Genomic DNA, 17099 nt, shown 5'->3' with positions numbered 1-17099 from the left:
CAAGATACTGATTACATCGTCATATTGTCCAGCTTTACTCGTGGACTGTCCTTTAAAAAGGAGCTCTGTTTTGGCTGTGGGACAATTTCAGGGTCAGAAAAATGCAAACAGTGAAGTGAAGTGAAGTGAAGTGAAGTGAAGTGAAGTGGCCGAGTATGGTGACCCATACTCAGAATTTGTGCTCTGCATTTAACCCATCCAAGTGCACACACACAGTAGTGAACACACACACACACACTGTGAACACACACCCGGAGCAGTGGGCAGCCTTTTTTTTGCTGCGGCGCCCGGGGAGCCCCAAACAAAGAAATTGCAAGGTTTTACAGAATAAACAGAATTACCGGATTTATCTTTTAAAGTCTGTGATTGTTATAAGTCTAGACGCACTTTTAAAAACCACAAGCTGCACCTTTAATGCTGACTCAGACATGACTCACGATTCTTCCAGTAACTCATCACAAAAGCCCAGCTTTCTGAAAGCTTAGTTTATTAAAACTCATTTTCCCCGCAAACACAAAGAGACAAATCAGTGTCCTGTTCTTCAGTGTGAGAAAAGCATGCATCAGGTTACAGCGACACTTCACACACAAATACACACAACAACTGCCGGCCAAACTCCCCCTCACGCTCGAGTAACCTGGCCACATTTGGTTACAACAGGAGGATGCCTCCAGAGCCACTGAAAAGCCGTCTCTCTCTTTCTCTCTCAAACAGACACACACACACACCCACACATACACACGCACACACACATATACACGCACGCACCAGTCAAATGCTTCACATCTGGTTAGTCTCCAGCAGGGCAGACGTGGCCATGCCAAACCTCACTCCCTGGCTCCAGAGGCTGCTGGTCAGATCTCTTAACCTCATCTGCCTCAGAGGCATGGACAGAACACAGACCAAATCCCGTTAGCACCTCAGGCACCCTGCAGGCGGTGTGGCGTCAGAGAAATAAAAGGGAAAAATAAATAACTTGCCACATGACCACAGTCCTGAAGAGACTACAAAGTGCAGCCATTCTGTGGATGGGGGCGGAGTCATCCTGGAAGAGACCACGCCCTTCATGATAGAAAGGTTTCATCGTAGGATAGAGGTGATCAGTCAGAAGTCAACTCTGCATTGATTTGCAGTGATGCTTTCTTCTAAGGAGATGAGTAGAACCAAGCCATACCAGTAAAATAAATAAATGCCCCCACACACACACTCCCGCTCCCCCACACTGGCGCATACCATTGCCACTGTTTTTTTTACGCTGTTACCCGTCTGTATTTGTAATAAGGAAATGAGTGCTTACATTTGAATATATCTGCACTCTCCATGAAAGGACACAGGACCGGATATACAAACTGTTTCTTTGATGCCGTGCTTCTGCAGTGAGACACTTTGCAAGTCAATGGATGTGTCTTTTGTGCTGGGGAACAAATACAACTTATATGAACTGTATATATGGTATACTGTAAAACTGTGCTTTTTTTTTATCTCAAAAACGGGTGTGTCAATATTTTTGAACATTTGAGAAAGTCTTAAACACTTGAAGAGCCTCGAAAGGAAGGAAGGAATAAAAGAAAATAAAAGAAGGAAGGAAGAACGGGAGGAAAATACAGTGGAGAAATGGAGAAAAAAATTCAGAAACAATATTATTTGAATATTACTTGAGTATTATTCTAATGAAGCCTTGGACAATCCAATCCCTCCCTCCAGGTCTTAAGCTTCTTGTTAGTTTCCTAGTTTTGCACAGATTTTTTTTTTTCTCGTTTAGGATGCAGAGTATTCCACTCCTGCAGCTGCTACAGCAAGGACAAGGACAGAGCTTCAGTATAGTGTGTGTGCTGAGATTGAAGGAACATTTCACCCAAACAGTCCGCTATCAGTAATGATGGATGAGAGGAAGCAGGAGCTGGAGCAATAATGAGATCATGCTAAGTGCGCCCCATTAGCTTTAATTGTGTATTGGTCATGACGCCATTTTTTTTTTGCAACAACAGCATTCCTGTCATACTGAATGAGGCAGTGATTTGTGGCCAGAGTAATTAATAAAACTAGACATGTGCTTAATTCCAATTTTCATTCAACAATAAGCTTTATTTTTATTATGACATCATCACAATAATGTTTTAGAAATGGCTATGTATAACTGTCTTAGTCAAAAAAAATAAATAATAAAAAAAATCATGGCATTTCAGTGTGTCGCTCTGATGTCATACGGGGGAATTTTAATTGCTAGCGCTGTTACAGTGGTGTTTAATAAAATCTCACTGTTAGCTCTGAAAACCAAAAGAGCTAGTGCTTCTTTTCTCGCTCACACATCATATTAATGAGAAATCCAATACAGAAATAGTGGAGACGTTGGTGCAAATACTGGAATCTAACGTCCAGAATGCATTGCAGCTATACGACGCAGTTGCACTGAGTTACGGCAGAGACTCGGCATGGCTAGTTAGTGATGTATGAGATTCCGAGTGGCATTAGCATGAAAACTAAAGCTTTGGAAGCGGATCTGTTTGAGCAGAGTGTACAGATGAAGAGCCGATAGAGCTGGATGGACTAAAGGACTAAAGCGCTGCTGCATCACTCTCTTTAGGCCGAGATGAAGTGAGGGTAAGATCCCACTGCAGTACTACCAGAAGGTTGAAGGGTATTGTGGGTAATGTAGGAAACCATTAACTAAAGTGAAAATAGTCCAACATGTCACTGAAAGAAGTTCAAATGCACATAGATGACAAATATTGATGTAAGTTGCTCAGGGTGGATTTTTCCTTTAACCTTGTGACATGCTCATTATAGAGATGGATCTCTAGCTGTGCTTTTGTGTGTGCGTTTTAGTCTCAGGTCTGGAACAATGTGTCATGACTTGGCCTTAGTAAACTGCAGCCACGCTCTCTCATCACATCCTCATGACTCCCTTTATACACGAATACCAGGACAAGACACTGAGCTAAATATTATGTCTAATGAAATGTCCTTTCATCTCGATCGTGTGACTCTGCTTTGCTAAACGCTTATGCAGAAACAAAGCTCTGAGTGTCACAGGTTAGGAATGAACTTCAGAACACAGCTACATTGCTACTAATCTAAAACCAAGATGAACAGCTTTGGATAAAAAAGGGCAGGATTCCCAGACAGTCTGTGATTGACTTTTTGCGATATAAACGTGTTCACAAGGGAAATTCTTTTCCGAGACAAAAAATGTCATCACTCTCTAGTCCATGATTGATTGCAGAAAACAACAAATTGGTTTTCCTTTAGCGAATACATTTCTCCAGCTTAAAATTCCAGATTTAAAGCTCTCAGTGCTCGACAGACGGCTAGCAAAAGCTCCACACGCTGATTTCATTACAAAACCCCGCGCACACAGGAGACCTTGCACTGACGGCCTTCAAAAACACGACCCCGCCTTCGACAGACAGACATAAAAGCGGCTGTCCCGTCCCCGGAGACGAACACAAACTGCTGCCAGCCTGCAAGGCGTCCAGCTAGACAGTGAGCCATGTACTCATGATGCGAGCAGGCAGACGTTCACATTCCGGCTTAATAAGTGCATTTTCACATCGGTTTAAATCAGCAGATGTGATGTTGCTGCTGGACTATTCTCTGCTGTGTTTAACAATAGCTACAGGCAGAACACATGGAGCACAGGCTGGTTTACGAGTAATTCCGTGCAGTTTGCAGGCATGAACCAGGTTTGTGTGATTTTTGAAGAGAAATTCCACATCGCCAGGATACCTGTGAGGCATGCAGGATTTCCATAGCATCACTCCAAACAGGCAGGACGGTTAAACAGGCAATGTGTTACAGGAGCTAGACGCAGCTGGCTATAGCAAAGCTAATTCTCCCCCTCTCTGATATTGCTTTTCCTTTAAACAAGCCAACAGAGTGATCTGAAAACAGAGCCCCACCCAGGTTCAGACTTAAATACAGCCAGAAATCTACTACACTTGGATCTTGGAATTTTCAAACCACCAATGTCCTTTATTTGGGGACGTGATACAAATCTGATTTGGTATTGTAGAAATGTGTTACCACTGGAGACGTGGAGGCCACGCCTCCTTCACCGGCACTGACAGGTACATAGGCCACGCCCCCTTCATTTGGGGATGATGGACACTGAAGCCACACACACAGAGGCCACACCTCCGTCACTCAATCTAACAAACAGGGCACACCTTTTCACTGGAACAGGCAGACACAGAAGCCACGCCTCCTTCACCTGAGCTGACAAAAAGACCATGCCTTCTCACAGACTCATAAGCCACACCTCCTTCACTGGCACTGACAGGTACATAGGCCACGCCCCCTTCATGTGGGGATGATGGACATTGACGCCACACACACACACAGAGGCCACACCTCCGTCACTCAATCTAACAAAGAAGGCACATCTTCTCAAAGGGACTGACAGACCCAGAGGCCACGCCTCCTTCACCTGAGCTGACAGTAAGACCATGCCTTCTCACAGACTCATAGGCCACGCCTACTTCACTAAGACTGACAGACATAGAGCCAACCCCTCATTCACTGGTACTGATAGACACACAGGCCAAACCTTCTTTACACAGATTGACAGGCACATAGGCCACACCTCCTTCATTTGGGGATGATAGACACAGAGGCCACGCCTCCTTTACTAGGAATGACACAATGAGGACACGCCTCCTTCCATGAAAGTGACAGACACAGACATTACCCTACTCCCTATTTCCTATAAACTGCAAAGTGCTTTATGGACGCATTGCATTGTGGGTTTTCAGGAGTGCACTAGACTTCCTAGATTATTCTTTCAGACACAAATAGTGCACTAGATAGTGAACAGCATGTGGTTTTGGACGTGTCACAAAAGAGGCATGCACATTGGCAATTTCATCTGATAGCAAACAAGTATGGTTTTGGACTTTATAGGACTTTCACTGCATCTTCCTCTTGTCTTTTGCAAGATACTCACAGTTCTGTAAAAGTATCATTAGTATTGGCACCCTTGCGCCAATTCAAATATGTTATTTACTAAATGGATAACCTGTCGAACGTTTAAAAAAAAAAAAAAACTGATATGACATCCATCACACAACAGTAAGCGTCCTCTTAATTTTCAGCCTGAACATTTCCAATCATGCTTAACGATGGATCATATTGTTAGCAAGCAATTATGGTGCACTAATACAATATGTTCAAAAGGACAGGGATTACCACATGCGCCCACCTGCTGCAATCCATCACGACCGGCTGAATTTTCTCCCCAGGGCGTTCGGGCACCTGTGGCCTGGCACACATCCCACGACTAACATCAAGCAGGCGTGCTTCATGCATCACACGCTATCAGACAGTGGAGCGTCTGCATTCTTTACTTTTACTACAGATCCGCTTGTATTTCACGCCTCCAAAATGGCATTCATGTAAACTAAAGGCGCTGTGGGGTGGATGAGAAACATGACCAATTTCGTCCCAGGAAACAGCTGTTGATTTATGCCGATTTGTGCTGGGGAATATGCTTTCATGCATAAATCTGCTCTCAGGTTGCCCCTGCTACCTACTCACTGGTGTCTGCTTATGGTTTTCTGCTATAGGAAGACTTACAGCCTGCTGGAGGAAAAAAAAAAGGCTGGTGCACAACTAGGGCTCATGCAGAGGAAACGAGCAAGCATCCTTCAGAGATTTACGTTACATTTCCCATCTGTCCAAACCATCAGAACGCGCTCTAAAACACACCGCGACACCGGGGAGTCCAGCTCCGCCGCAGAAAGCTGGAGACTCATGTCTTTAAAGGATTGTGCGTGAAATGAATAAATCAATCTGATAAATGTGAATAACAACAACGGTATTAATAAATCAATTAGTCTGCTGAGGAGAAAAACTGGTCTGGTGTTATAAAAATTGAGATAAGGAAGAAGTTAGTCAGTAAAATCCTCCCTGTTGAATTAAATCAGCTCTTCTCGAACTCCTGAAGGGATGAATCGAATGACTTTTAAGGGTACTTAGATCAAACTACTGCACTTATAGTGAAAATTAGACATTTTCACACTTTGTCTTCTCCGCATGCAGGTCAGTCTGTAGCCCCAGAGGATCTGTTTAGTTGAGCATTCCTCATTTATCACACCCGAGTCAACGCATCTCAAATCAAGTCAAGTGGTTTTTATTGTCATTCCTCTATATAGCTCGTATACATCAGACATAGCTAGTAAAGTGCACTACACATCAGTGTGAGATGAGTGTCATCTCTGAAGCACTTTATTTGCGTAGCGGATATCTGAAATCTCCTACTTCTCTACTATTATTTCTGTAGTACACTGCAGTTACCTGAATTATAATTCTGGTGAAGAATCCAGGAAGTAACTGTAGTGTACTAGAGTAACCTCACATACGAACACTTACAGTTTTGTTTTAACATCAATCTCTGAGATCTCTACAGATATTTGTGTGGTTTTATTTTCATTTCGAACACCAGCTTCACTTATGAAGGTCTTGGTAATTAGCCGGAGAGTTGACTCAGGTGTGTTAAATGAGGAATGTTAAACTAAACTAAACTCAACGACCCTGTGGAACTACACACTGACACAATGCAGTGAAGGCAATGCTTCTCCACTCTGGCTCTGTATATTTCAGTGTTTTCCCAACTTTAACACACTAACGTTGACCCAGAATGTGCCTGCTAATGAGCTGCCTTGTTGGCTCAGGTGTGTTAGAGCAGGGGCCAAAGTAAATCCAAGGAGTCTGAGTCGGTCCAGCACGGTTTCACACAGCTTCAACTAGGGATGTAGTGATCAATCTGATACCGAGGCTGAGTCATCTTGGGGTCAATACCAGCCTGTAACTTTAAACAACACTACTCACATGTGAACACAGGACACAACTTATCATGCATGACTCTGACACAAGGTTGTTTAGTTATCGTGAGGATCTGAGTATCAGATCAGTACGAGTATCGAACCACACTCAGACCTCTGAGTATTAAAAACAAGGGTCAAATGCAATCCGGAAATTCATTCATTCATTCATTTTCAGCATCTGCTTTATCCCAGTCAGGGTCACAGTGGATCCGGAATACACACAAGATGGAACAGCAGTATGTCACAGGCAATCCGGACATCCTCAGCATTAACACACCTTATTCGGGTTATCAGTTAGTGACTAGGATAAATTGGTGAAGGATGTTAAATTGGGTGGCGTGTGTGTGTGTGTGTGTGTGTGTGTGTGTGTGTGTGTGTGTGTGTGTGTGTGTGTGTGTGTGTGGGGTTGGGGGGGGGGGGGGGGGGGGGGCAAACACAAAGCTGGACTCCAGGTGTTCATTCAAAACAGGTTTAATGTTAATGACCCGGTGGTGTGTATTAAGTCGTGTTTGATTTATTATCACTAATAAAATGCAGTCGAGTAACAAGGTCAGATTGGGGGTGATGATATTGCGGTCACTGGTGCGTGCGCGTGAGTGCGTGCGTGTGTGTGTGAGAGAGAGAGAGAGAGACAGAGAGAGATCTCGAGCTCGGTCATCGCATTGATATGTTAATGCGCAGTGCCCAATCCTGACTCGATCGATCCTTTGGAGGGCAACAAAGCCAAACAAACCGAAAACAAAAGCCTTAATCCGACTTCCAGGGGACGGGTCAACACCACTGGACCCGGGGAGAAGAGAAAAGAAAAGCGACTACAATGATGCACAGAGTAATTTCTAATAGCAGAAGACGAGAAAGTCCTTTTTTTCTGGTGCGGTAACAAGGCATTAGCGCGTGCGTTTTACGCAGCGGTGCGTGATGCATTTCTGCAATAAAATAAACCTGGGCTTTTTTTTCAGCAAAAATTAAAAGAGAGAAAATATGTAGGAATGTAGAAAAAAAACATATGCCTACGCGCATGCAACATAATGCAAAAATGCAAAATCAGCTGCTTATTAAATTACATTCCTAGAAGTTTTATACATACATTTATTCCATAAAATGGAATTGCGCCCTGGGTTTGATTCCTACCGTTTTCCGTGAGAGCTGAGAGGTAGGAATAATCTCTCAGTACTCATGCAGGATTCCCATATTCCCAGCAACTGAAAGAGCAGCTTTCCGACTTAAGGCATGTCTCAACTTCTTCTCAGATGGCATCCGCGCACTGGACAGGACAGTCTACACCAGCAAATAAAAAAAAATAAGGAAGGCACCGCGCTGTGGACAATCCGATTTAGATCCTCCTTCAAGACGATTTCTTCCGTGCATAATCACGAAACCAGGACTTTGTTTGCTAAATCTTCCTCCACCACCTCCTCCAACCTAAATTCCCTTTAATAAATAACCGCGCGCTGAGCGGCGCAGCGCAAAGCTCGACTGCCTTCCACGCACTGCTCGAGCGGAGACTGAGCTGAGCAAGCGCTTGTCTCTGACCAATCAGCTCTCAGTATGCAAATAAGAAAGGACTTCTGCAAGCCTGCGCTCTCTTCAGACTAACCAATCACTTCTGAGTATGCTAATGAAGTCCAACTTTGGCCGATCAGCGTTCTCTGGCGCTAAACCAATCACCGGTGAGTATGCTAATATTTCGGCGTCGTGGGGGCGGGGTCAGTGAGTCAAGCTCCCTGCGTTTAGTTATAATTAGGAACTCAATGGCCGCTGTTTAGGTGTCATTTACATGTAAATGAGTCAATTTCCCCCCGGGCTTCTTCGCCCCAGGGGCAGTTAAAGCGCCATTCAGAGGCACAGAATAGCAGTAAATAATGTAACAAAACACTAGAAGAGATCTTGACACCGTTAGTTACAAATATAATATTACCAAGAGGCAGCTAATGACCTGTTATGACTGTGTAAAAAGACACTCATTTGATTACTACACCACACAAGCCTGTGATAATATTCCTGATAGATAGTCATCTTCCTTCCTTAATCTTAATCAGCTTCCTCAAGACTGACACCAAATATGCTGTGAAGCAAAAACTGCTGCTTCCTTTTAATCCATAGATTATCTTTACATACAAAATAATTGACAGGCAAGAAGGACCGCCTACTTGCTGAGAAGGTTCCTGATTGGTTAATGAGTAATTTCGTGGGTAATTAAAAAAATTTTTAAGTAAGAGCTTTATCCTGGTCAGGTTTACCTGGGAAAACTGGGTAAGAGCTGGGATACAGCTCACATGGCAGAGTGTAGCCAATCCACCTACTGGCATGTTTCTGAGAAGTGGGAGGAAACCAGGTAACTCAGAGGAAACCCACACGGACACAGGAAGAACATGCGATACTCCGCACAGATAGTAAGCCGATTTCATGACCAAACCTGGAACGTGTTGCACCACTGTGCCACCCACATCAGACTTACACCTAACTGCACTTTATATTGGTACTGTCGGACTGCTGCTGTCACCATCCATATATATATATATTCTTATACACTTTTTAAAAAAAAAATCCCTTCATATATTTTTTTATATATATATTTTTTCTTATATTTAATATTTTTCCATTTACCATTTAGGAATTACAGCCATTTTCACCAAAGTATCTCCATTTTCAGGGGCTCAAATGTATTTGGACAATTGACTGACAAGAAGTTAATTGACCAGGTGCGGTCCATTCCCTCATTACTTCAAGACAAATGAAGCAGATAAAAGGTCTGGAGTTGATCTCAGGTACTGAGTTGGCATTTGGCAGCTGTTCGACTGGAGCTTCTGGACCTAAATATATTTCTTTATATTTAATATTTTTCTATATTTTCTATGTTGGAACAGCTGTAAAAAGCATTTCACTGCAAGTCATACTGTGTATGGTTATGCATGTGACAAATAAAATTTGAATTTGAAATATGCTGTAAAGCAAGAACTTTCATTTCCTTTTAATTTAAAGACTACCTTTAAATGTGCCAACCTTTGTGTGCACAAAATATATGACAGGTAAGAACCGCCCACCCTCATAGAAGGTTCCTGATTGGTTAATCTAGTCAAACCCAGTTTGAAATGTGTAGTGTACAGAGCCCAGGACACAAGTGAAGAAATCAGTGATACCACAACCTCATCCACTAGTGTGTGAGCTATGAACGAGTATTTAAACATGATCATTAATTGTCATTATCGTTAATTATCTCTACACTTGATCGCTAGTATTGTGGCTATATTGACTTCAGTTATGTCATTTTTAACAGGAACAAGGCCTTAGTTAGGACTGAACTTGAAGGTTTAGCTGGGCATTTGAACCAAGCTTCTGGGAAATAATATTTTTGCAGACATCGCTCCCTCCAGAATTTTAACGAGCATACAGCAATAAAATAATCCCAGAGGAATTACACAATTTCATGCATTCTTAATCAGGTCTTACCATAGGAAGGGAATAATAGCACAGTGGTTGGAGAATATTGTGCAACCGAATTAGAGGTGTATTAGAGTTTCTAAAAGCAATTTTGCAGCCCAGTTTTATGTTATGCGGATTCCTTTTCGAGGTGATAATTACACTGTCTTACTTTAGGAGCACACATCTCGCACAGAAAAAAGCAAGCCTGTGGGAGTAATTGTTGAGAACAAACCTTAATGAATGCAAAGGTCAGTTCCCATAAACTTTGTCTCTCTTTCTCTCTCTCCCTTCATTCTGCTGCTATCAGTGTTATCAGGGCATGCATTTTCCAGTGCTAGTTTTGGACTCATCCCCAAACACAGTTAAGTCGCATGTTTCCAAAGTGCTAAGATTAGAGTGCAATCAGTGCGTGCACACAAAAATGTGGGGAAAAGTGGAACTGATGATTCAGGGCCCCTAAGCGGAGGGGGCTCTCATGAAGCCTGGACTCAAAGGTGTGACTTGATTTGCAGCCAGAAGAGCTAGAAACTTCCAATCCCACTGCACATACATATATACATACATACATACATACATATTACAGAAATGCATAAATATATACATACATACATCTATAAACCTGTAATAATTTGTACAGTTTGATCCTTACTGAACATCACATGCTCGCTGCTGATTGGCTAGAGCGTGTGTCAGTCTGAGAGCCGGAGCATGTTTACAGTAAGAGCCTAAATCAATCAACTGATGCTTTTATTCATGCTTATTTTTATCAAGGGTATATAGACAATTAGCCTCATTCATCATTCTGTGAGTAAAGTTGTGTGTAAATGTCACTTTACACATTACACATCACACATCACAAGACCGCCAATCTCAAATCACAACCAAAGATTTCTTCTACAATGGCTGAGTTTTGTCTGCGACAGCAACAGTGTAAATCCGGCTTAACTCACGATCAGTCTTACCTGAGCAGTTATAACACAATAACACAGTTATAACCTGTCTGTCATGAGCACCTTATTTATATTTGCCATGATATATTAGTTAAAGCAAATAGTCTACAAATAGTCTAGTGAGGGGAAAAGTTTGAGTTTTATGTAACTCGGTATGCTTTGTGTGTGTTATGACACACATTTTAATGCTTGATCTTTATTAAAAAAATCAGACCTTGCCTCTTTTGCAGTATGAAACTGAAGCGTGTAACGGTGTTTAATTGACCAGCATAAATGATCCATTAAACCCTTGTGTAAATCCTGCGTAAACCGATCCGGCTACACAGGCTGCTCTGTGTGGCCTAACTTCGACCACGTGACTGAGCGCAGCTAACCTCTTATCGACCGGCGGATCACCGGTTCCAGCGAGCGCACAAGCCAAAACCAGTGTGTACACACACACAGTGCTATCAGTTACCCAGCTTCAATGCGTGGGGCCGAGCAGAGGTACCACACACACACATATGCACGTACACTCTCGGCTCCAACCAAACCGCAGCCTGTAAAACGGCCTGAGCCGCTGCCTGCTAACATGCACGTGCACATGCGCGTGTCCAGATGTGCTGAAACGTTATTTCCGATGTTAACAAACATGCTGAGCAAATTTTTCTATTAAAGCTCACCAGTTCTGAATACAGTGTGTATTCACATTATGACTTTATAACATAAAACTGATGCTGAAGTGGTCTATTAAAGCAATTCAGTCTCGAGAGGCTACACTGCCACTCAAAAGTTTGTACACCCCTGCTTATAGAAGGGTTTTCTTCATTTTTCCTATTTTTGAATAAAATGAAGATATTAACACTATGAGCTAATACATTTGGAGTTGTACAGTGACCAGGAAAAGTGTTAAACAAATCAAAACTACTTTATATTTTTTAATTCTTAACAGTATTTCTGATGAAGCCTTGAACACTCTCTGTATCTTCTCAGTCAGCTTCAGCCAGGAGATGTAATTTTAAGTAAAAAATACATCTGGGCAGGATGGTGGTGCAGAAATTCATATGAAAACCAAAGTGCAGTAATTTGCTTCAGAAGAAAGAAAGAATGGAGGGAAAATAAAAGCTAATACCATTTCAGTGAGGTAAACTGTAGATGGAGCCGAGGCAGTAAAGAACCAGCTGACTTTCCAGTCGACAGCTAAGCTTTGTTTCCATTCCACTGAGATGATCACAACATAAATCCGTTTTCAGAGTTGCATAATACAGTATATCGTTTGTCTTTAGTGTTATCACGGACCATATGTTTACACTGCACAGATAACTGTACGTGTGTCATCACGGCTTCTCAAATATGTTTTGAATATGCTACAAGGCATTTCCCAATCACAATATAATATTTCATCCTTATCATCCAGCCCTAGTTCTGAGATTAACTTTGGAGTTCAAATCCACAGCAGGAAAAATTCCAAGCAATATTTCAGTCCGTGGATAATCCATCTTTTTCAAAGGACTTTGCAAATATCCACGGGGCTAAACACGGGATCTGGTAACGGAGGGGAAAAAAACATTCATTTCCACTCCGGATTATGCATTAAGTGGATTCACTGAGCACAGCCAGAAGACTAAAATTACATTTTAAGTGCTGGGCACAATAACGAAGCTCAGGATTCAATTTGCTGAATATGGTTAATGATAGTGAGAGAGAGAGAAAGACTGAGAGAGAGAAGACAGAAGAAGAGAGATGGGGCCTGTGTAATCCATTAGGCTGCACAGAGGCCCGTTTTTTCACCGTGGAGAGGCTCTGAGCTCTAGGATGACCTTGTAGAAAGGCTCTTGAGGGACACTGCTATTTCTGCTCTTCACGTCCCCCTTAGACCAGAGCTGTCCATCATTAAGAAGTGCTGCAAGGCCACGTCCACGTCCATCATGACATCAATTTCAAGTTAGAGGACGGTCCCTCTGAAAGACTTATGGGAAGATTGGAAACTTTGTGCTCTGATTTTCTTTTTTTTTCCTTAGCGGCTACATCAAGAGCTTCAAGTCACAAGTGGGTCAAAGCAAGAGGCAAAGAAGTGCAGTGGTTAGAATGAAAGTTTGAAGAAAAACATGAAGAAATAGAACGAGAACATGGATTTACGTCAAAAGGTAGCATTTTTCGCACTGCGCTATTAGATTTGACATTTGATGAAAGGCAGCAGTTATTTTAAGAAAGAACAATAAACCAGGAGTGATGAGTCATCTAATGCACTCTTTCTCTCTCTCACTCTCTAGTTCTAGTTCCTCTCCGCCTTTCTGTCTTTCTATCTGTCTCTCTCTCATCCTGTCTTAAGCTGGTTTTAGACCGTGCGGTCTTTTAAGATTATTACTTGTCACACTGTACGAGATGATCCCAATAAAATCTTGGCAGACTGTGTGATAACGTGTGTTCTCCATGTCAGATTATACGATGAAGATCCTCTAGCGATAGACCTGTGATTAAAGATAATTACTACGTTCTGCTTAAGTCATCAATCAGCACGATCTCGGCTCGCAGAAACAGAGCTCGTGGTAATCAGGATTTTTTTTCTGCCCTTTAGAATGCTTTGTCTACATTTAGCTATTAACGCTACCGTATTTCTAGCTGTCCGATGAGTATCGCCAAATCATATGCCGTCCTCCTATTGGTGGCTCTCAGACGAGCTTCATAGCAGCGCACACACTCCGAGACCATTCTATGATTTATAAACATCACCATTTCATTTGATTTAACTTGACTTTGTACTAGCTTTGTTGGCAGATTAGCAAAACAGCACACCAGTGATCTCTACTTCTTTCCCACCTTTATTTTTCTTTCATTATGTCTCTATACACATTTAATCATGAGATCGTATATGACAGGATACGATGAATCATGGTTAGAAGTTTTTCCTCCACTTTTTGTGTGCCAAACAGTAAATGGGCCCTAACTGCAGGTAGGAACTACAGTGATTCATACACCAACCTGGATCTCTTTTCTGCACGCTAACAGAACAAGAACAGACAGACAGGAAACTGATTCGGGATCAGCGCTCGCATTCTGCGCCTCTTTATGAATGCCCGCCTGCCAGCAGGACAATGTGTGGAGGCTGATTTTACAGAACAGTGCTCTCACATCCCTCCTACATCCACCATCCCACGGCTCATTCCACAAGTCTACATTCATTCCCCGATTCAGAAAAGCCATTGAGCGCTAAGCTGTGGGTGTCGAGACACGCTTTCTGACACTCCTAACTGGCCTTGTAGCAAGACTTTTCTTTTCTCTAAAGACACACAGCTTTAAGCTTTTGTTCATCGTTATTTTGCTTTTTCACCTTTCCAGGTTTTGAACAAGAATGTTTTAAAAAAAAAAGCAAATAATGCAGCTAGCAAGCTGAGGCTAGATACCACATAGTAGCAAATGCTAGCATACACACAGCATATCTATTTACTCAAAAAAGAAAGGGTAAAGTCCAAATCTTGGACTTTAAATTTCCTAGAGATGACTATTTACAGAGAACATGGATTAACAGAGCGCAGCATGCCAAACTGACACACTAGGTGCCAACTAGAAGCTAGGTGTATGTGAAAGAGGGTGGGAGAAGAATTAGCAACAATTCTTGTAGAAATTTTTGTCACAGTGAGCACATTTAATCTCTAGATGCCAAGAATTTAGCAAATAACATTTAGCTAGTTAGCTAGCTCTTAGATATTCATTCATTTAGCTAGTAAACTAGCTAGCTAGATATTCATTTGTTTAACTAGTTAGCATGCTAGTTAGATATTCAATCATTTATTAGCTGTTTTAACAACTCTGTAAATGTGTGTCTAAGAAAGTTGTGAATAATTAATTTTTCTTTTGCTAGCTAGCTAGATACTCATGTATTTAGACATCCAAGAAAATTTCAGAAGAGAATGAGTTAGAAAGATTTCATATAATCCCTTTCTGGAAATGGGAGCCAACAACAACAACAATACTACTACTACTAATAATAAAAATAAAAACAGACCTAGCATTTTTGAAGATTTTGACGAGTAAAGGGAAATGTATCATGGGTGGTTCTACAAATGCTGCAGGCAGTTTAATGGTTTTAAAAGCAGCAATCCAAACTTGAAGTTAAATAAACTGCTACACAAGTATGCCCTGTTTAAATATTTAGCTTTAGCCGGAGAGCATTCCAGCGCGCAGAGCTGGGACTGAGATGCGACTGACCAACTGTGTGTACATGTGAATCTGTGTGAGAGAGTGGGAGTGTGTGTGTGCATGTGTGTGTGTGCGTGTGTGGGTGTGTGAGAGAGAGTGAGAGACAGAGAAAGACAGAAAGAGAGAGAGAGAGAGAGAGAGAGAGAGACAAAGTTAACTGAAGCAACACCTTTAATCATCACTACTCTGGTAAATGTATTATCAGTAAGGGGTGTGACCTCAGCCAGAAATGAACTACACACACTTCCTGCTAGAGTACAGTCCTGGCCAGGACCGCTTCTATCCGGCCATTTACATGGAGAAATATTAACTTTGGACCTGCCTCTGCATGCTTCAGGGATTTATGATGGCCAGCACCGGAAAGTCAGGCGACTCAGAAGGCCACCAGCCAAGAGAGTGCGGGCGCATCGCAACCAGTCACAAGCCATTACAAGCTGGGGAAACCATTGAGCAGCCTGACAGGAGCAAAAGAACCTATAAATCTGGAAGATCATTTGATCCTGAACTGCAGAGGTTGAGACGTTCCAGAGGACTTACGCTCAAATTGTTGCATTTTCCCTAACCTATTACGTAATACGAATCAAAACGGCATTAAATGCTGTACGGAATAAAACCCATGAAGTTGCACAGGAACGTCTTTTCGAGTCGAATTACGGAGTGTAAGTGGGAGTCGATAACACATGATTAGGCTTTTATCCCAATAACCTTACTGTGTCTTCAGTTTGTTCCTCTGGGGAACTGGTAAAGGTTCTGTGCAACTCTATCAACTCTTTAGAAGGTTAGACCCATTACCCATGCAAAGAACTCCTGAGCAACCGTTTTTTTCTAAGACAGTACAATAAGGGAAATGATAGCAAGATACCCAAAAAGATCAAGCTAGATAACTGTTTGGAAATCACACAAACTGAATGCAAAGACTTTATAATTATGACTTCGCAAGTGGGCCCATGATGAGCATGTAAAAGAAACATTATATACAATCCTTGGACACACTCTTCAATTTCCTGTTTCCATACCCCCAAACAAAGATCTTTTCACTTCACCCCATGAAGCCACAATCTTCTGGAAAGCAGGTAGGAGAATTAATCTCATGGACTGGGGTGGCATCGAAAGCAAGTGGGTTAAAGGAGGGAGGGAAGGAGGGAGGGAGAGAGAGGGATGAAAAATAAAAGAGATTAAAGTTCAATCTGAATTTTCAGCGGTGCTGAACAAAAGGCAAGACCTGGCTGATAAATGGATGCGTATATAAAAAGAAAGGACTAACACCAGAGACAAAGGAGGTCAACGGGAGAAAGGGAGGAAGAGACAGATTCATCCATCAGAGCACCTCTTACCCTGAAGAAAACAAATTTACCTCGGGAACAATATTCCTAAGCGCTCACGGTCCAGTGATCGCAGTAGAGGGACGACGTCGATGTGAGGCTAAAAGCATTTTAAAAGAAACAGATTACAGATAGCCATCAGTGACATTTTAAAAGATTTGGGACCAGGGCGAGTGAGCTAGACCAGACAGGATTGGAACCAGGCCGCATGGCCTAAATTGGGGGACAAATAGAGGGACCTTTCAGGGTTAATTGAGACTCATGATGTCTGTGCTGTGGAGATGACCGGTCTGTTCATGAAGTGAATTAAGCACCAGCCTCAAGGACATTTTGGTATCTGCCAGAAACGCGCCTCTTGAGGTGAACTGGCAGAATACACTTTTTTTTTTTTTTTTTTCATGATA

At 42.2% G+C, this 17099-nt stretch overlaps 1 protein-coding gene across 6 annotated transcripts in view; it reads right to left on the bottom strand.

The window, feature by feature from the left end:
• Positions 1-17099, bottom strand: part of prickle2b (prickle homolog 2b) — a 97383-nt gene that overhangs the window by 15786 nt on the left and 64498 nt on the right. Inside the window, exon 2 of one of the 6 annotated variants that reach the window (XM_026935719.3) lies at positions 16728-16795. The exons of 3 other annotated variants lie outside the window; for them this stretch is intronic. Coding sequence is in view for 1 of the 3 variants with exons in the window: in XM_026935717.3 (XP_026791518.3) it covers positions 7953-7999 (47 nt within the window). In the remaining 2 variants the exon portion in view is untranslated. Of the gene's footprint in view, positions 1-768; positions 7110-7952; positions 8445-16727; positions 16796-17099 lie in introns of those variants that run through there. 2 more of the 6 variants (XM_026935717.3, XM_026935720.3) reach the window with 2 other exon arrangements.

The sequence above is a fragment of the Pangasianodon hypophthalmus genome, chromosome 20 (genome assembly GCF_027358585.1).
Source record: "Pangasianodon hypophthalmus isolate fPanHyp1 chromosome 20, fPanHyp1.pri, whole genome shotgun sequence".
Taxonomy (NCBI): Eukaryota; Metazoa; Chordata; class Actinopteri; order Siluriformes; family Pangasiidae; genus Pangasianodon; species Pangasianodon hypophthalmus.
This window is presented reverse-complemented; position numbering and strand designations above follow the sequence as displayed.